Source organism: Rhinolophus ferrumequinum, chromosome 21 (genome assembly GCF_004115265.2).
Source record: "Rhinolophus ferrumequinum isolate MPI-CBG mRhiFer1 chromosome 21, mRhiFer1_v1.p, whole genome shotgun sequence".
NCBI lineage: Eukaryota > Metazoa > Chordata > Mammalia > Chiroptera > Rhinolophidae > Rhinolophus > Rhinolophus ferrumequinum.
The window spans coordinates 43,611,656-43,633,626 of record NC_046304.1 but is presented as its reverse complement, the minus strand read 5'-3'; the positions used below and the strand labels follow the sequence as shown (position 1 = coordinate 43,633,626).

General features: G+C 36.2%; 1 protein-coding gene across 8 annotated transcripts in view; it reads right to left on the bottom strand.

Annotated features, from left to right (window-relative positions):
- Positions 1-21,971, bottom strand: part of HELZ (helicase with zinc finger) — a 140,815-nt gene that overhangs the window by 101,901 nt on the left and 16,943 nt on the right. For all 8 annotated transcript variants that reach the window (XM_033089787.1, XM_033089784.1, XM_033089792.1 and 5 more), the window contains 4 exons: positions 15,869-16,096; positions 13,703-13,739; positions 3,657-3,781; positions 2,116-2,172 (listed from right to left, as the gene is read on the bottom strand). In XM_033089787.1, the coding sequence (XP_032945678.1) occupies positions 2,116-2,172; positions 3,657-3,781; positions 13,703-13,739; positions 15,869-16,078 (429 nt within the window). In that variant the 5' untranslated portion in view covers positions 16,079-16,096. The remainder of the gene's footprint in view (positions 1-2,115; positions 2,173-3,656; positions 3,782-13,702; positions 13,740-15,868; positions 16,097-21,971) is intronic.

Below are 21,971 nucleotides of genomic sequence, written 5' to 3'. Positions count from 1 at the left end.
ATGCTCTGCAAACGGGCAGAATATGCCTGTACGGACACCACAGCTCTCAGTCTGGCAGGGTCTGGTAAACAACACATCCTCATCAAAAGAGCTGGTAAAAATGAGAAGCTTGGCCTGGGCTGAGTACTTGGCCACTGTGGCTTTTAGGTTCCAATGTACTATGTTTGTTTTGGGGGTTTTTTTTTTAAACATCCTTTTTATATGCTCAGACCCCAAGACAGAATGGCAATTTCAATTAGCTTATGATCTTCAGTCTTTGCTGACATCTTCAGGGAAAGCAGCCAGATGTCATATTGCTAGAATTCCTATAAATTCACAATCAAATCCATTGATTTGGCATTTTAAATTTTACTAGAGAATTGTTTTCGTTTTATTAGCCAGCCTTTGGTTCGTCTTTATCCTCATCCACTAGCATTTACAAGTTAAATATGAACTCAGCCCAACTTTTAAATAACAAGTTGTTGCTATTTTTAAATAATGCCGTGTGCAATAAATGAGAGTACCATTGTTTGGTAGCTTTTTCTAGATGGTTTTTTTTAAAATATCAGTTCATTAACCAAAAAGACTACTACTTTAGTTACATAGAAAATAAATTATAAACAAAACTAAATCGCTTCTTCCAAAAGCACAGTCACAAGAGTCAAATGATATTTGTGGCCTTACATGTAAAAAAATTATAAATATTAAAAATAAAATTTTATACAGTATATACATTTTATATATATATATATGTTTTTATATATATATGCATATATATATATATATACATATGTTGGTTATCAGATGTAGAGTCGGTAATTCAATCAAGGCAATAAAAAGAGAAGAACAATGCCCAATATCTTAAAATGAAAGGTCATCTTATTTTACACTCTCATTTTAAAAGTCTGAAACATTTTTAAAATTGTCTTCTGCTAGTCTTTAGAACTAGAAAAACTACATATATACAAGAAAGAAAATGGTTTTGAAGTTAATTAGAGCCTACTGATTCTTGATTAATTCACAATAACAGAAGACAATGACGTTTTTTTAAAAACCTATAGAACTGCAGCAAAACAAAGAGTCTCTTTATCTAGCTTATGCAATTTATGACGACTGTCTTCTTTGCTTACTTATTTGTTGGTATGAACTGTGATACATTATTAGATTTGAAATGGGAAATTAATCTACAAGAGGTCATGGTTTCCATCCCGGGTCTCTGCTCATCCTCTCCGCCTGTCTGGAGCACCCTCCGTCTCACTCTCCATGACACCAGCACCTTCTCAACCCTCACCTCTTTGTTTAACTGTCTCATCCCCACCCCAATCTCAGTGAGTTCTCCATCACAGAAAGTTTATCCTTTCCCTGATACCACCTACCTCAATGTGAATTACACCTATAGTTGTTTAATTTATTTATTTATTGTCTATCTCTTCCTCGAGACCTTCACCTCCCAGAGGACAGGACCATGGGTGTCTTGGTCAGTGCTATATCCCCAGGATCAAGCACTGCACCTAGCACACAGTAGGTGCCAATTTTTAAATAAATAAGCCAATCAACCAATCACTTTACATGGGCTTCCATTTAGGATAAAAGCTGACCAAAATGGATATTTTTAAAATAAGACTTCTAAATAAAAATACTTTTATATGACTGTTTGAGGAATAGAAATTTGAGACTCACAAAGCTATGGGTCTTTTTCATACCATTGCTGTCCCTGGCCTTCCATGGGTCCTTCAAGTGCTTTCCCAGAGCACATATTTATTCCCCATTTACCTGGATACGCATTATTTCCATCACCTAAACCCATTCCCTAAAAATAGTCTTTAAATCACAGACTTTTTTTAGTTGCTTAAAAAAGGCTTGAAGAGTATCTGATTTTTAATGACAGTATTTTCTGACAGCCAGATGTAGTCAAATGCTAAAATTTCCCAGTCATCTTTACATTTGTTGGCCAGAGACAGCTAATAAAAATTAGAGATAGAACAGAAGACCTGGGATGCAGAGAAGACATAAGAAGCAAAGTTCCTAGGATGGGACCAAGCTAGGTTACAGGAGATTTTTCCAAATTTTAATACCAAACTTACTAGCCAGACTGAGTTAAACTCTTTCCAAAGAGACCCACTGAAATAGTCTTACCTCAGTTTCTGTGAGAAGTGTTTTTAATCTTGTCAAATCTTTTGTTACCATCCCATTCTGAAAGGGTAAATGAAAAAAGGAAAACCAATTAATATATTAGTTCTGTACTATAGGGACCTCAGCTGTTTCTAAGGTTTATCTGTAAAGAAAACAATGCTACCCTCATCTCCCATCCCCACCACCATTAATGGTGACAATAAAGTTAAACATCTATAAGGAAAGTTTAAAAAGTTAACAGAACAAAATATACAGTGTAATTTGCAAAATGGTGAACTCAGTTATCCATGATTCAGATTCACATAAAATGACGATACCACTTTAGACGGCTCATTAATAAAATTGTTACAAGAAAATATGCAAAATATTCACTCTTCTGAAATTCAAATTTCACTTGAGATATAAAAGCAAATTACTTCCTCCTAATTTAAAAACCCAACAGATAAAACTATATAATATGCTTAACTTACATAAAAAAAGTTCCTTAAAGATAGAATAATAGTACCTTATCATCTACTTAGAACTAAAGAGTTATATAATTTTCTACATTAATAATATATTTTAGCTTTTATATTCATTTGTCAATTTGGTGAAATAAAAAAAATTGTTAAAACAATTAAACAATCACTGCACAATAATTCCTTAGAAAATAACTCAATTATCCTCTGAGATGAGTCATTATATTACACTCAAGTACCAAGTACTTCCTAAATTCTTTTACCAAATATATTTGCATTAAAAACACAACTTTGCTTCAGATTTTCACAATTTATATAAATCCAAAAGAATAAATGATGCATAGGTAATTCATGCTTTATAGCAAAGTATACATGTAACTTTCCTGCTTTCACTATTTTTCATTACGATTCCTGAAAAATACCATCAAATTTTACGTTACCAACTAGTGAAACATGAGTTATAATATCTCTTTTCTTCCACTGTCTATAGATTGACAAATTTAAAGTTCCAAAAAGCCATCTTTCAATTACCTCAAACAAAAACTCTGGAAAAGTAAATGCTACATAAAAAAAAACAAAAAAACAAAAAACGTATCCCGAAGGCCGAATAGAATAGCTCCATCAGAGTGGTCATGAATATCAACTTACATACACACCATCTTCAGAAACAAAAGTAATTAGTACTTAGTTTAGACAAATTTAAACATTTTATAAAATAAATGCCTAAATTTAAGAACCCTATAAGGTCATACATATATCCACAGAAGCATTTAAAAACCGCCCAAAATTTCCAGGTTCTGGTAAATTACATCTTTAAAGAAAATCATTTAGGTATCCTATACTTTCAAAGTTTTAAAAAGTACTTGCAATTCTTATATATGTTACCACAAACTACAAGAATCCAAAGATTAAACATCAGTTTATTGAAGAGAAATGAGTATCTCAAGATGCTCACGAACTTTCATTTCTAATAGGAGGAAGTAAGAGGAAAAATGCACACTAATTATTTTTTCCCCGCAATATTCCTAAGGAGTTAAATGAATGAATCTGTTTTTGGACATTCAAAATTAAAGCTCGTCAACATACCAGGGACTCTCCTGTCAGTGACTTGGCAAGAATGTTGGCTACAGGTTGGAGCTTTCCTTTCAGCTGCATGCAACAAAGCACCGCCTGGAAGGCACCATCTCCCTTGGCGAGACCTTCTCCCAGCACTGTCAGAAAAGAACACCCATCATTAATCACATGACATGCAATACACATTTGTCTTGATTAGAATAGTAGCATACTATCACAAGCATGACTTCTTACGTGCTAAAAGAAAAACTTCGAGTACTAGAGGAAAAGCAGTAGTGTTTCAGTTCTGTCCAAGACACGCGTAAAGACAAGAAAAAAACGGGACAATCCATGTATCTAACCCACTATAGCCTAGAGCCAGTAGGATCACACCAAAATCACAGGAAGAATTAATCTTAAAGCTCTCAAACCTATGATTTCTGGGTACATGAGGGCTTTTAAGCTGCAGATATAACTTGATGAATGAAGTTTTCACATTCTTGACAGTGACACAAGAGACTCAGTGCTATTCAAATGCGTAAGAATAGGCAATGAATATCTCAACATTTGATATTCCTAAGCAATTAAGAATTAGCCGTTATCAAAACCGAAAGATTAACTAGAACCCAATTGTCAAATGGCCATTGAAAATGCTACGCAAATTGTTTGCAAGTGTCTACAGACTTAATTTTATACAATCACAAGGAGCACATATTTCTAACAATACAGAATACACTCATTTTTAGGCCATGTCATTTGAGATAATTTCTCACAGCAACTGCTAATGGTTCAACTTGTAAAATAATCAGTATCCTTCTCTTAACTGCTAAGTCCAAGATTCTATTTTTAGTTTGTACACATTTTATCTTCCTTTGCAAGAAAATAATTTCCTGAAAGAAAATATTTTAGAAATTGCAACAGTAAACTCACATCTCCCTCAGACCTACTATTCCTAAAACTATTCAAATACGACCTTTGGCAAGTCACTTTATCGCTCTGGCCCTCATTATGGTCATCTGTAAATTAGAAAAATGTAATAGAAATCTGTTATAAGGATCAAATGATATTAATATAATGCAAATAAAACGCTTTGAAGAAAAACAACAGTCCTACTAAGGTCTGGACTCCTTACATTGCGAAGCCTATTTTCTCCCTTGTAAAATGGAGGCGACAGTAGCTCCTAATCAGGTTGTAGTAAAGATTGTGTTAATTATATAAAGTATCTAGCACAGACTTCCTCATAAGAGTCCCCTATTTGTTACCGTCCCCTTCTAAAAATTATAAAGCAGTATTGAGACCTGCAAAGGAACTTAGTTCCTTTTCAGTAATCGGGATATCAAGGCACCATAGCTATTAAGAGCTAAAGAATGTTTCAGGGGAACAAAAAAAATCTAAGAATTATTTCAACCTCAGGTGATTATGTCATGTTTAAAGAGTATTAAATCACATATTTTACAAACATCACAGATTTTTAGTTTATACAAGATATTTGCTGGATATTATTTTGCAAAAGTTCTCCCACTATACTAATGTTTGAATGTCCGAGTATTTGTCAAAATTATGTTTCCCTTTTCTCTTTTACAAGCAGTACTGATGTAATTTCTTCCAACTGTTACCTTTAAATGCAATTCAACTATGTCTTGTAGGATCCCACATGAAGAACCATGGCAAAGGAATAATCAGCAATTATAGATAAAAAACCTTTCCTGCTACTATATCATCACAAAATTAATTTGCAATGCTGCCACTCTGGTCCCTTATTATCTTTAAAATCTTGAAAAAAGTTTTAAGAAAACAAAGTATGGCCTAGTGTATTATTAAACTTGCCCCAGTTATAATAATAGAACTTACCAAAAGAGATGACATTAAAAATATAATCTAATCTTGAGTGATTATAAAAAAGCTACAATTCCCTGCAAATAAATTCTCTTCCCACCAATTATCAGCAAAATTCTACTGGGAACACACAACTGTTTCCAAATTGAATTGCTCCTCCGTGTCCACTGGGAGTTATAAAGGAGGAACTCTGAACAGCTTTAGCTGTGTCGCTGCATTCAAGTCTCTATCCCTAATCATTCTTAAGCTTCTGTAATATTTTCTAACACTTGAAATATGTCTTACTTGGAATGGTTTGGACGAGAAACTGAGTAATATTAAAGGAGTATTTATTCAACTGTTCCAACAAAAATAGCCTGTTAGTGTTTGATAGCCTCTGGCTACCAGAGGGGAGGATTAACAATTAAAATGTAATTCCCCTTGTTTGTAAAGAATTATTTCCAGTGAGAAAGGTAATTTAAAACAAGCTTAAAGTACAGTAAGTGTTGAGTATTGTTCTATATTTTTTCAGTAACATGATCACAGTATTTCTAAATTCTTTTATAGAAGAGCTTAGCCTAATCAACGTATTTTCCCAAATTTTTCAAAAAAAAATTTAATTACCAGAAAAACTAAATCCTCTAGTCATTAATAGAAATCTTTCACTGATTGGATATAATTACACTCTCAGAACCAACACTTCAGGAATTGAATCAAAAATGAAAATAGATTACGAGTATGCTTATGAATACATAAAATAAATTTATAATTTATAAATTTTCTTTCTAAATATCAGCCATGTAATTTTTGGCGATAAATTTATTTTCCAAAAAAATTTTTCTTGGGGGTGGAGGGGGGATTAGTATACAAAGGAACTCCAAACATAACTCTAAATCCAATTATTAACAGGAGAATAGAATGTTCATTTGTTACAAGTATCAAAAAAGTGTAACATAAACCAGAGTTAAAACACTGTGGCAAATCTCTCACCAGTGTCCAATTTGCCAAATTAGGTTTATTTTCCCAACATTCTTCTCCTCTGCCTCCTCAACCCTTTTTCCTTGCCCTCTATTTTCCAGTTGTAATAAATAAACACTTTTTGACATGTGGGCTGCAGCTTTTGTAGAATTTTATGCCCTTCCTACCAAGGTCTTTTGTAGATAAAATGTTTCCTTTATAAAATGTTTTTGAAAAATGAAAAGCTTTAATAGTTTTCAATGTTATCTATCACTTAGTCCTGAATATTTCATCTCCAGCTTTAAATACTCTAATGCATACGTGTGTATGTGTGTGGGTGGGTGGGTGGGTGTGTTGTTTTTACCCCAAATCCCTGCTACCTTGCTCTTTTCAATATTTGGTCCTTAATCTGGTCACAAAAATTGTTGTGATCTCTTTTACAGCCTCCTTGGGTGTGCAATGAGCTTTAAAGTTAAGCTCTGATTGCACATTTCTGGAAGTACTCTGTCCTTCAACTACAGTTCATTGTAAAGAGGCTTGGACTCCTTCTTTCTGGGTATTTTCATACTACAGAAACATAGGTCATTTCTCCTGGTTTATTTTCAGTGCTCCAGTTTAAATTTTAGAGCTAATTCATTTACTGTCCCTCAACTTCCTCACTACTATACAAATATAAAATAATTATACACAGTAGAAAGCTGACAATGCAATTAAGTCTAAATCAAACCTGAAACCTGGTTCCCAGAACATCAGAAAAGGTTATTCCATCATCTACCTACTTGAATAAACTTTTTACTTAAGACACTGCTAAAATATTTTCAAAAGTAGCCTGTTCTACACTGTGTGTGCATTGGGGGGGGGGGGGAGAGAGAGAGAGAATTTGCTGCTTGTAGAGCCTTAAACTTCCTCTTTATATAAAGAATCCCGATTTCTGAGATGCATTTGCTATATAGTTATAGCAAAATGAACCTCTGTTAACTGTTCAATACTGGATTAAGAACCTTTTTCTATTTCACACAAAATCAATTTGATTATATATATTTTTATCTTAAAACTCTTCCACTGCCATCATTTCCATTTCAGAAGTCAACATCTCGCCAGCTCTGTCGTAAGCACTCAAAGGAAATCCTGGCTGTGGAAAAGGCGAGACTTTTCAAACCCTCTGCTAGGCACTACCATGACTAATTTGCTTACTTTTTTCCCCCCGATAATTTGCTTACTGAAAAAAACTGACATTTTGCTAATCTTCTGTTTTCTTTGTCCTAAGGGAGAGAGCTATGTTTTCACATGTTCACAATTATCTTAATTTCAGCTCCCCTTTTGGTACAGAATTACTGAGATTTTATAAGGCAAGGTACCATTCATTTTTAATCCTGTTCTATAAAATTTAATTTCAGTTGATATAAAATTAATGCTAACAAATGTTTATTCCATTAGTCAAAAACATAAAATAAATATTTAAAAATGTCACTCATGACTACAACTGACACCCTGAATAAATTAGAAAATGTCTAGAACAGAGAATCACACAACCATAATGAGATTCTCGCAACTGAATTCATATAAACTCAAAGACGTAAACATTTATTCATAAAAAAGAGAGCTTGCATCTTTAGAGGATAACAGTCCTCAAACTTAATAAACACTCACTTCCCTGATTTACATTCTGTCCCAAAATTAGTATTCTATAATTTAACTTTTTATTCCTATCAAATTAAATATAAGAACTTTACTTAAAACAGTTAATAAGCCTTATGAGGAAACAGAGTGAAAGTCAAGATCCTATTCCACAAACCCTTATGTTCCTGTTAGAGAACAAAGTGTGGTATGGCCATACCGTGGAACAATATTCAGCCATATAAAGGAATGAATTATTGATACACACAACTCGGATGGGTCTCAAATATACGGTGAGGGGGGGAAAGCCATCTAAAAAGGTCACAGACAGTATTATTCCATTATGCACTATTTTCAAAACGACAAAACTATGGAGATGGACAACAGATTAATGGTGGCCAGGGATCAGAGATGGCGGAGAAGGAGGGTGGTGAGTGTGACTGCATCAGGTCGCAGTAGCACAAGGGAGAGCTTCATGGAGATGGAACAATTCCCTATCTTTACTGTGTTGGTGGTTACACAAACCTACACATGACAAAATGACATAGAGTTATACATACTCATTGTAGCATGGTCGGTTTCCAGGTTTTGTTATTGTACTACGTATAGTGATGGAAGATGCAATCAGTGAAGGAAAAGTACATGGGACCTCTCTGTACTATCTTTGAAACTTCCTGTGAATCTACAATTATTTCAAAATGAAAAGGCTTTTTAAATTCCTGTTGGAGAAATAAAGCTTGTATACATGAAATTTTTTAAAAAATAGTTAATGCAACTGGATCAAAAGAACAATGAATTAAGAAATGTTATTGGAATACAACCCTATTTTAAAAGTTTGGTGAATAGAAAAACCAGTGGATGGGCTAGGGACTTAAGACTCAAATTCTTGTCCCCATTCCACTAACGATTATCTAAGTGATCCTGAGCCTCCATTTTTTTCAGTTCTAGAATATTCTTGTGCCTTTTTCCCCAACTTCAGTATGCCAAATAGAACAATGTCTGCAAAACCCTAAAGAATACAGGCAGTAATTCAGGACAAAGAAAAGGAACATGGCCTTTCAAATCAGAAAAACCTCACTTTGAAACCACAGTTGCGCTCTGGACTGGCTCTGTGCTCTTAAGCAAATTACTTAATTTCACAAAGTCTGTTTCCTCGTCTGTAAAATTGGAATGGTATTACAATATGATTAAATAAAATAACATATTTCAGAGGGCATGGCCCAGAGATCATTCTAAATAAATATCGTTGCCCCTCTTCACTATATATTTTTCAAAAAAAATAATAATAATAATTTCCATAAAGTCTATTTAATCAAAACTCTTCCAAGAAGAAAGGTGGGTAAAGATGCCCCTTTTTCCACCTGGGAGAGAGTAAAAGGTTCAATCAATCACATATCAATTTGCCTTTTTTTTAATATACTCAGCCTCTATTCAACAGGGGTTGCAGGTTACTTCACAGGGCAAGTATCATTATAATAAATGTCAACAGATGTCCCACATTCCTTTGTAATGATGATTCCCTAAATTAATGACGCTCTTAGCTAGGGTTTAAAACTCTTGCAGTCTTACGAAAAATATTTATTGATATTTATGATGATTGAGTTTGTCCTACATACTACATATAGCATAAGACTCTTAGTTGCTAAAATTTTCTTTTGATTTCACTTTCTCCATTTACCTCATTTTATTAATGTAAAAAAATGTAAGTTTCCTATATAATGAATGTTTGAAAGGCAGGAAAAGAATCACTATTTCAGGAAAGTTTTCCTGTATGCCAAATACAACTTATGTTCGGATAGACTGGGCCACCTCACAATCCAGTGGTCACCAAGTCTGGCAACCTTCGTTCTCCAGAATACATCATCAAACTGGGAACTCAACCCCCTGAACTTAAAGCCTATGTAGTTTATTTTCAAGATGCCTTTGAGTCCTCAACTCAGAGCCTATTTACTCTTACTGAAGTAGAATTCCAACTTTAAAATTTTATGACTCTGATTAGTTACTGCTTTGAACAAATCAGTCATAAAAAAAAACACATTGTGAGGACAACCAGGTAAATCTGATTACGGCCTGGGTTTCAGATAATATTGGGGAACTATTATCCATTTCATTAGGCTAATGATAATATTGTGGTTATGCAGGTATGGCCTTATTTTTTAGAGATGCATCCTAACGTATCTAGGGGTAAATATCATGATGACTGTAATTATTTTTTTTTAATATTTCAGAAAAAAATTAAGGAAGTAAATATGGTAAAATATTACAATTTAAGTTTTGAGGCTATGAATGTTTAGTATACGGTTTTCTCTACTTTTCTGTAGGTATTAAATTTTTCATAATAAATTTTTTTTTTAATTTTTAAAAACTTCTATGACAAAGACTGCCCCGATTTCCTAACCCTTCCCAAGAAAGTGAAATCAGTTCAGAAGCAGCAAGTGGAGAAGGGAGGGTACTTGCAACGAGGCATGCTGAGAGTTGAAAGGAATGCGAACTGATAGCTTGCGAGTAAAGGAACAGACATCAAGACAATACTGTATATAAAATGCAAACGTAAGGTCTGGGGCCATTAAGATAGAAGTTACTCCACAGCTATCTGGCATTACAAAGCAGTATAATAATTAACAGAGGTTGAGGTTTTCATCTTGCTTTTTATTACTAATTGACCGCCTAACCATGGTATTTTACCTCACATATAAAAATAATGTTACCAAAAGCTGAAAAGAAAAGAAATTACATGCGATAGCAGAAACTGAAACCCAATCCATAATCAGGTAACTCTACAATTAACGATATATATGTACAGACTTGGCCAATGTTCCCAAATCTCTATTTCAAATGAACAACTTTATATACACTGCTTTCGCATTTAAATAAACATTGTCCATGTTCTTACTTATCACTGAAATAGTAACAAGGAATGGATAGAATTTAATTAATGAACTCCTCCCTTATTGGAAGCTAACTGAGTTTTCACTTTTACATACAGCACTGCAATGAACACCATTCTGCAGACAATTCTTTCTTTCTTTTGGATTCTTTACTTGGGATAGCATCCCAGAAATAAGATTACTGGGTCAAAGGGTGTAAACATATTACCAAGCTGCATTCTGCTTCCTACTCCACCAACACCCAAGAGTGTAGTCATTTCATTACAACTTTATCTCAGACATTGGTTCAACTTTTTTCCCAACACTACTGAGGTACATACAACTGGTATACAAAAAAACTTCATATAATTAATGTATGCAATTTGGTGAGTTTGGACATATGTATACACTCCAGGTATACATATATTACTATCATCAGAATCCAGGTAATAAATATACCCATGACCTCCAAAAGTTTCCTGGTTAAACTTCTATTTTGGTAATTCAGTAACTGTAGAAATAGTATCTACCTTTAAATGCTAAGTAAAACAATTAACTGAAAAATGTAACATTTTTTCATATGCTCTTTCACCAACAGCAGTTACTCTTCTGTGACTTTTCACAAGTCATTTAACCTTCAGGACTTTGCATAACTCCAAAATGAGAAGACTGTATCAACCTCACCAGAACTCAAGGAAGTCAAAATTAAAGAAAGAGGGGCCATTTCTCACATATGAGATTGGCAAAATGTCAAGACTGATAGGTTCCAGTGTTAGTGAGATTACAGGGAACAGGCATTCTTATACATTGCTGGTAGGTATGTACATCTGAAACGAATCTGACAGTGTCTGTTAAAATTATATACTACAAAATTATATAACCCAGATACCCAATTATTACAACTCCTTAACCCAGACATGCAACTTTTAAGACTGTCCTACAGAAACAAAGGCAACAGTGAGAAAGAATATATGTGTATTACAGAATAGATTATAACAAACTAGAAAAACAGAACCACCTCAATGTTCATTAATATGGAAATTTCTGAATAAATCATGGCACATCTACACTATAGAACAGTAAGCAGGAATTTGAGCAGGTTTATTAACTTAGAAAGATTCCATGATCTATGGTATGTAAGAAAGCAAGTTGCTTTGTGATGATCATATAATTTTTTTTTAATTCTTAAAGGAAAAATCCTACTACGTATTATAAGTATTTGTGTTTACTGCTATAGTGAAAGGTACAGAAGATACAGCAAACTAATAACAATGTTTTCTTCAGAAGGGGAAGAAAGAGAAATGATTCCCTCCCTCATATTCCTCGATGTTATCTGACTTATTATTATTTGGCTTCTTGGTAATTTTTAATGTCCACAGACAGTAAGGATTTTGTTAAAGAAAGATTGTACTAGATATCTCTCAAATTCCAATTAATTCCTAAAGTATAAAATTCTAGGAAGTGAGGCTCACAGAGAGGTCACTGAATCTTTAATGAATGGTTAAATTATGTCCACTATGCCATAGGAGTATGCAGGATAGTTTTGCAAGGTTTACAACAAAAAAGTTAATACATACGTTTAAAAGTTTTGAAATAAGGGAGTAAATAGGAAAAAAACAATTAACTTCTGTTAAATACCTCAGCCCACCCCGCCAAATTCTGGATAAATGAAACATTATATTATTCAAATCGCTGAACTGTGCAAACAATTCCACCAAGAGTGTGTGAGAAGGTACACTGAACCCTCTCCCACTCACTCCTAAATTCACTCTAGTGAATTCACAGCAGTCACACAGAAGAGAATTCCTATTCCAGGAGCACCCAAAGAGCAAGAATCTTTTTATTCAATTTCCTGCCCCAAAGAAAACAGGAAAAAGCACTAAAGACCATTCTAGTCAGTCTCTTCTTTCTAAGGGAAATCTTCTAATGAAGGGGAAAAACATTTTAGGAGGCATAGGCCCAGCAGTCCAATTTATCCAAGCTTACCATTTTAATGTGTGTTATAGCCCTTAAAATTTCACTCATATTGACTGAAAATACACAAACTTTGAAAGGACACTACCAGTGTTCCTATGGGAGTGACAGTATTTCAACACTCATGACTAGGAATAGTGTCCACATAGACACCCATTATACTGTGACTAGGAACAACATTCACATGGACACGTATATCATATCGTGACTCGGAATAATGTCCGCATGCACACCCATCGCATCATGACTAGAAATGTCACATGTACATCCATCATATCGTGATAAGGAACAACGTTCACACATACACCCATATCACGATAAGGAACAATATTCACATGTACATCCATCATATGACAAAGAACAACGTCCACACGTACATCCATCATATCATGATAAGGAACAACGTTCACACGTACACCCATATCACGACAAGGAACAATGTCCACATGTACACCCATCACATCACGACTAGGAAAATCCACATGCACACCCACCATATTGTGACAAGGACCGATGTCCACATATACACCCATCGTACCGTGACTAGGAACAATGTCCACGTGTACACCCATCATATCATAACCAGAACAACATTCACATGTACCCGCATCGTATCGTGACTAGGAACAACGTTCGTATGTACACCCACACCCATCGTAGCAGGAAAGGCGTCCACCACATTAGTCACTATTCACCTAATGCAAAAGGCGGAGGTGAATAGAAAGGCGGAGGTTTCTTTAATATTATAGTCACTTTTGAAATTAGCATATGGAAAAATGAAATCTTAAACAATATGCAATTAAATAATTCAAAATCTTCAAATTAGAAAAGTCCCATTTTTACACATACCATGTCTACAGTCTTCATCAGCTTGCCCATAGTTTTTCTGCAAAATAAGAGATATAAGATAAAATTAAATAGTGAAAAGCTACTTAAAACAGAGATTTTCATCAAAAAGCTCGATTTTGTTTCAAAGTTTAATCATTAATGTTGCAAATACTCAGAGCAAAGCTAACTCATGTGCTCTCTGAGGATTACACAATACTCTACAAATAAACACAATACACTTCCCTAGTCCATTTATTCACCCTCTTACTTCTCACCTTCTCTAACCTCAAATCACCAGAACCTCCTGAGCCCCCATTCTCATTCTCAGCTAATGACTTTACTGACAAAACCAAACCTATGAAAAAAGAATTTCCATAGACTGTTACCACATCTACCCACTTCCCAGCCTGCTCTCTGTTTTCCACCTGTCTGTTACCAAACCATCCGTGTTTCTTTCTAGAGCCATCCTACCACTGTGCAGATCTGCTCTCTGGCCTCCTGAGAATATCACTCTAGCAAGCCTCCTCTATTTCCTCTACATCGTTAATTATTTGCTTTCTATTGGTGCAGTCCTATAAACAAACATACTGTTATTTATTCCATCTAAAAAAATCATTCTCTTGACTTCACTTCTCCCACCAGCTACCATTTCATTTTTTTGTGCCTCTTTGGGGCAAAACTCCTCAAGAATTGTCTATACTCATGTACTTAAGTTCCTTTGCTCTGATTCTTTCTTAAACTCGCTTTAATCAGACATCCCCCCACCACTCCACACAACAGCAACATAGCAATGACACTGCAGAACATTCCCTCATTTGCATACACTTTCTTCACTTGGCTACCAGGACACCTACTCTCTTGGCTTTCCTTTACCTCAAGGGCTGCTCTTCAGGCTGCTTGGCTGCTTCCTCTTCTCCCCACCTCCTAACACTGTAGCGCAAGACTAAGTCATTGGTCCTTTCCTCTTCTCTGTCTGCACTCGTGACAGAGGTGATGTGACCCAGGCTCAAGACTTCACAGATCAACAGGTCAAGACTCTTCAATGACTGTCTTTAGCCGAGACTTCTCTCCCCAACTCCATACCTGCACATCTGGCTGCTGACTCAACACCTGTGGCTGGATATCTAAATGACATCGCAAACGCAGTATGTCCAAAATGAACTCTTCCCCTCCCAGAGCCTGCTGCCTATCTACAGCCATCTCCATTCCTCCAATTGCTTAGACAAAAAAATATCGAAGCAGTGTGTGACTGCTCTGTATGTCTCACTCCCAGCATTAAATATATGAGGAAATCTTATTAGCTCTTCCTTCAAATTACCAGAACCAAACCACTTCTCACTATCTCCACTGCTACCATTTTGGTCCGAGCCACTGTCATCGCTTACCCTTTCTAGTTTATTCTCAACACAAAAGCCACAGAATTCCTGTTACATCAGATCATGACACTCCTCTGCTCCAAGTCCCACAAAAGTTTCACTTCCAACTTCCAGTCCTTCCAGTGACCTGGAGGGCCTGATGGGATCCAGCCCTGTGACCATCTCCCCTCCATGCACCTAATCCAGCATACTGGCCGCCTATGTCCCTCGAACGTGGCAGGCATGCTTCCACTCAGGGTCTCTGCACTGACTATTCCCTCCGCCTGGAATACTCTTCCTCCAGGTTTCAACATGGCTCACTCACTTATCTCCGTCATATCACCTTGTCAATGAGGCCTACCCTGACCACCCTGATAAAACTGCAACCCTCTCCCTAACCTTACTAGCCCCAATCTCCCTCGCCCTGTTCTACTTTTTTCTACCCAGACTGTTACCTTCTAACAATCTAAGGTGTTTACTTATTTACAATGTCACTTGTTTATTGTCTGTACCCCTACTAAAAAAAGTACCACGGAGAAGGGATCTTTTTCTTTTTCACCAATGTATACCAAGCACCTAGAGCAGTATCTAACATAGAGTATGCACCGAACAAATGTTTATTGAATAAATAGTCCAAAATGCTATGTAATAGTACAATTTTCAAGGCTTAAAAAAACAGTTGCTTGCCGTCAAAGATATTCAACAATCACTAGCCACTTCACTCATCTCCTCAGCCCAGAATTAGGTGATTTGTAGAGGGAATGACCAGTACTAGTCCCCATTCAATGAAAAAGACAGTTTTACACGGTGTGCCATTGGCTTATTAACTTACCAGTTGTAAAAATGAGGCAATTCTGTAGAGAAGGCTCTCAATTTTGATGCTTTCTATCTCCAGTGGACATGGCCCTGTGAAATCGGCCATGGAGTACTGGCCAAGAGAAAGAAGGGCCTCTGTGCAGTGCTTTAGGGCCATTTCATAGTCCTGCCTCTTAAGTGATTCACACGCTTGTTCACATGACTTCTCAGCTCTTCTGTCTTCCATGACTCAGGGACAAAAATCCTAAAGACAAGGAGAAAGAACAAGTAAGAGAAGGTTTTAAAAACATATTAATTATAAATCCGAACCCCATTCCCATCTCGGCTGGCTTAATTATCTGAATAGCTACCTCAACCAGCCTTTTGATCAAGGTCACAGCTGAGCAGCAGCTATTGATGCTACAAAATCCATACTTCCCTTTATATTTTATGAAGTCTTTAGTAAGAGCCAAGCAAAATGCCAACCATAAGTCAGGATCATACCAACAAAACATCCAATTTATAAATGAGACAAATTTATAAATAAAATACAACTGAATATTGCAAAGTGCAACAAACCATAAAATCTTTTTTTTAACCAGAAGGTGCAGAAATGTTTCATATCCAAACTTCCCAATTTCAGTCTTGTAATTCCGTGATTACAGAAAATCAAAATCTATATATTACATAGGATTTTTCCCACCAATATAAAAAACTGGCTAAAATGCAAGTTTGAACTCCCTATTAATTCAATTCAGCAAACATTTCCTGAGGCCAGGCCCTGTGTTACTAGCAGCACTGAATGAATTCAAAGATGGGGCATACCATCATGGCTTTTAAGAAACTCAGATTCTAGCAAGAAATGCAAAGCACAAATGAACAATTACAAGAACAACATTCCATCTGCCAAAAGGCATAAGCTGGCCTCAAAAGGTGAACAAAAGTTCACCACACAGATGACAGGGAGAGCATATGTGAGCTTTTCAGAAAGAGGAGTTCAAGCGAAATCACCAAGAGGAGAAAGTACAGGACTGACTTAAACTCCAGCTGTGTCAGAGGAGGAGGAGGGAAAAGAGGAGGAGGAGAAGGGGAAGGAAGAAAAGGAAGAGCTATGAATGACCTCAAATGCCACAAGAAGTGAGGGGAGGGATTTATCCCACAAGCAATGGACACGACGGAAAGTTAAATAAAGAAGGAACCTATCATTTATAAGAACTGGTGAGAAGCAGCCATTGTCATTAATAAAAGACAACTAAAATAGTCCAAGTAAGAGATATTGAGAATTGAAGCACGGCCTCTCCCTAATTAGATCAGTCATATAGAAGGAAGCAGAAAACCTGGGCAGAGACCTAAAACCCTTTGACCTGACAATCATAATACTGCTTCAGAGGACCACCCTTGCTGAGCTCGTCACAAGCTCTGCCGAGCACAGGGATTGCTCTTCCTTCCTGCTCCCACCTGCACCTCTCCTGCGCTTCCTACCTTCTACCTTACCAACCAGCCACAAGGTACTTATTCATCCCCCCTGCCTCTCTCCAGCCTACACATACTCTGCTGCCTTGGCCTCTCCAGCTTTGAAGACAACCTGGCCCTGCCCTCTCCTGGCTGTTCTGTGGCCTATACACTACCTACATACTGCAGTGAGAGGTGAGGGGACAAAGTTGTTGATACGCAGCCATTAGACAGTAGCAGGAGGTGAAGCATGATGACGGACATCAGAAGATGTTTAGGCCCCTTCAACCTTTGAGATTCTTGGTGTATCAAAAAATGTAGAAATACCTAAGGAATGGGATGAGGAGGAGTTCAAAAAGGATTTCATATCTGTTAGCATTTGTTAAATATGCTGGTATATATGTGGATATATAATGTGGAGAATATAATATTTTCTACTCTCCTCAGTCTGAAACTTTTAATTTAAAAAATACCAAAACATGGTTTTTCAAATTACAAGATATTTTTTAAATGTTTACATTTAACAAATTAACACTTTTACCATAAAAAATGAAATCTGTGTTATTAATAAGATAATCCAACAAATATTTAGAGTAGTGTATTCTCAGTCTTTCCATGACCTCCCTTTCAACTTCCTCAGCTTTCCTTCGGTGGACTATAATTCCCAGTTTGATTTAAGGGAATTTAAATGTTTCAGTTGTAGTTGGTATTTATGCCCCATATAGACCTGTATAAATTTGGGTGAAATCAATTATCAAACAAAAATCAAAAATGATTGTATATTACCGCACTGGCTTTGGACGTAAGAATGGCATCATTAATTACATAGATCAGAACTGATGCTATTGACCTTTTGGGCTAAATAATTCTTTGTTGTGGGGGGTCTGTCCTGTGCATTATAAGATCTTTAGCAGCATCCCTGTCTTCTCCTCACTAGATACCGGTAGCACATCTCCCAACTTGTGACAACTAAAAATGTCCCCAGACATTAATGTCCCCTGGGGGGTAAAATTGCTACTGATACAGACAAGCATATAGTATTTGCTTGCCAGATAACAACAGTGGATAAATCAATGAATACCAAAGGCCCTAGAATTAGCAGATCTTACCTATAAACCTCCCAGCCCACATCTAGGAAATATTACAAAAAGAAGTAAAAAGAAAAGAAACACTAATACTGCTAAATTCTTCCTAGGCAGACAATGCAGCACAATGATTCAGAACACAGGCTCAGAGCCAGAAGACTTGCATTCAAAACTCACCAGCTCTGTCACTCACCAGCTGCCACTCACCAAATTCATGGCCTGGGACAGGTGACTTAATCTCAAGTATCTCAACTGGCTCACCTCTAAAATGGCAAGAAGACAACCAATACCTATCTCCTATGGTTATTGTAAGGCTGAAGTGAAATAATATGTATAAAGTGCTTAAAAGAATGCCTGGCACACAGTAAGTGCTCAATAAGTGTTAGCTATTGTTATTTCCCTAAACTTCCAAATTTTCAATTTATATAAAGTGGAAATCATTTTACTGATTTCAACATACAATATTATATTTATAGAAAATAAAATACCATTCTAGGTAACCACTTCAACCTATTTTCTCCATCTGAATAAACTGATAATGATTATGCAAGAATAGTCATTAGAGAAAAGTGCATTTGTATATCACTGATAAAGATGAGCTGACCCCTAAAACTGGCTAGAGGGGAGATCACAAAGACTGCTGCCAACATTAGTCACCAAATGTATTAGCCAGGGAGATCCCCAGAACATACAAGTAGAGATTAGAACTATCAGTGACAGGAGCTTTGGGCGGAAAGGACTTAGCTTAGAGAGAGCAAGTCCCTGATACGCTAGGCTCAGGTGCCTACCACAGAAGTCGAGGGCAAGGTTTCTATCACAATTACCTTTGGTAATCAGGTCCTGATCGTTAGGTTCCAGCTGAAGCCTACCTGAACCTCACCAGGCATACTTTGCTGTAGTGTGGATCTCAGTACAAGGATCTCTGTTCAGCTGTTTTCTCTGGTTTTCAGAAAGCAGCATGACCTTGCTACACATACCACGCTGGGCCTATAGAGCCTCCCCCAGGGGGACAGAGAGGCCCAGGGAACAGAGCTGAGTCACATGAATCACACCAGTGTAAGAAGCACTACATCTGCCCATTGTTAAGTCCACCCCTATGTACCTTGATTCTTTCTCTTCCTGTTAAAAATTATCCAATTTTCACTAAAAGGATATAAAACACTGTAACTTTCTGCAAACTCCTACACCTGTGAGTAACACAGACTTGGAAGACGTAACTTCACGGGCAAGAAAGCTGGAATCAGAAACCAAGATACTAATCAAAATCCATTAACTCCTATGATCTGTTGCTGACCTGTTAAAGAGACTGATATCACATTGGCTGTTTGGCCACCCAGTATCCATTCCTTTTCCTGGTAATAAAAGCCCACAATTAATTACCCTGTGAGAATTCACCTCTCCCCCACTCTCAGTCCATGTGGTTCCTGAAGAGCTGACTCCACCAGGGATCCAAGGGTGACATGTGACCAGAACTGGCCAATCCGAGCCTCACAGCCCTAAATACAGGGATTGGCTCAGGATAAGACATGTGATCCCTTAGGAGCCAATGAGAAATCATGAGACTTTTGCTTAGATGCCTGGGAAAGAGACAGGTGCTCTTTTGTGCTGAATCTACAATCTTAGAGGCTACAGGGGTTGCATATGCTGTGGCCATTTTTGTAACATATAGTGCCTGTAATTGAAGTCTATAAGGAAAAGGCAGAGTTGACTCATGGGGAAAAAACTGAGTCCTGAAGACATCATTTGAGCCCTGAATCCAGCTAGCTGTGCCTGGACTTTGCAGTTAGGTGAGCCAAGAAATTTCTTTCTAGCTTACCCCAGTTTTAGGCTGATATTTAAGGCAACTGGAACTTATTAATGTATGTGTGTATGTATATTGATTAGTATTTCACATTATGTAAAAACCAAATGAGCTGATAATTGTTTTATAAAACTGTACATACACTATTATTAGTAATACTGGTTACAGTTATTGATTACTAATAACAATAAGTGTAAAGAGAAAAAATAGGCATAGGAAAAAAAATGGCTTAGTGTGATATTTGGTTATTCTGTTTCTTGAAAATGTAATTCTAAGACATATAAACTTTATCATAAAGCTATTTTAGCAACAATAATAAGAAGAAGAAGAACCATTTGCTAAATGCTTACTGTGTGCCAGATGCTGCTGAAAAGACTATATTCATACAATCTAATTTAATCCTTATTAATAATAACTTTAAAGGGTGCATTTTATTGTTATTATTATTATCATCATTCCCACTTACAGATAAAGCACAGAGAAGGTAAGTTACTTACCCACAGTTACACTGTAAATTAGAGAGGCAGGATTTAAATCTAAACAGTGTTGACACAGCCATGACACTGACTCTGAACCTACAATCAAGGTTCCGATGATGTTCCGATGGAAGACAAACTCAACTCAGGCACTCCCAAAAGCATCAAATGTGAACACAAAACAGCACCATTTTAACTTGGGAACACTCTTAAAAACTAATTTCATACATAATTCTGCATTATAAAAGTATGCATATATTAGCCACATTAATGATAATCTAGTATTAGTGATAATCATTTTTTTAAAGTGTGAAAAACCTCACAAACCTAAGCCAATCATCTCCTTTAATTAAGCAAAAGCCATAATGTGCCCCCAAGACTGGGAGTATCCTATTTAGTGCCACCTTTCCATAAAAGGGTAACTTTTGCACCTTCCACAAAAGTCAGCTTTACGAGAACATCCCTATCGCTAAGTGACTCTGCACCCCTTTTAGAGAATAGAAATTTGTTTCAAAATCTATCCCTCTCAGTGCAGTCCAAAAATGAAAACTGATTAAATTGGACTTTATCAAAATCAAACATTTTGTTCTTTGAAGGACACTGTTCAAAGAATAAAAGACAAGCTAAATACTGAGAGGAAATCATTTGCAAATCACGTGTCTGAAAAAGGATTTGTATCTGAATGTATAGCAAATTCTCAGAACCCAACCATAAGAAAGCAACCCAGTTAAAAGCTGGGCAAAAGATTTAAACAGACACTCCACAAAGAGGATATAATGATGTCAAATAAGCACATAAAAATATGTTCAGTAGCATTAGTCAACAGAGAAATGCAAATTAAAACCATGACCATATACTACTACACACCTATTAAAATGGCTCAACTTAAAATATTGATAATATCAGTGATGTGGCATATATGAACTCTCACACATTGCTACTGGGAATATAAAATTGTACAGCCACTCTGGCAAAAAGGTTGACAGTTTCCTATAAAGTTCAAAAATATACTCACTATATGACCTAGTAATCACCTCTCCCCACAGTTACCCTAGAGAAATGAAAACTTATGTTCACACAAAAATCTGTACACAAATGTTTTTAACAGCTCTATTCATAACTACTAAAAACTGGAAACAACCCAAATGTCCTTTAATGAGTGACAATGGAAAACTACTGAGCAATAAAAAGGAACTTTCAATATATGCAATAACTTAGATGAATGTCAAAGACAAAGTAAAAGAACCCAGTCTCAAAAGCTCCCATATTGTATAATTCCACTTATATGATAATCTCAAAAAGACAAAACTATAGGGACGGAGAGAA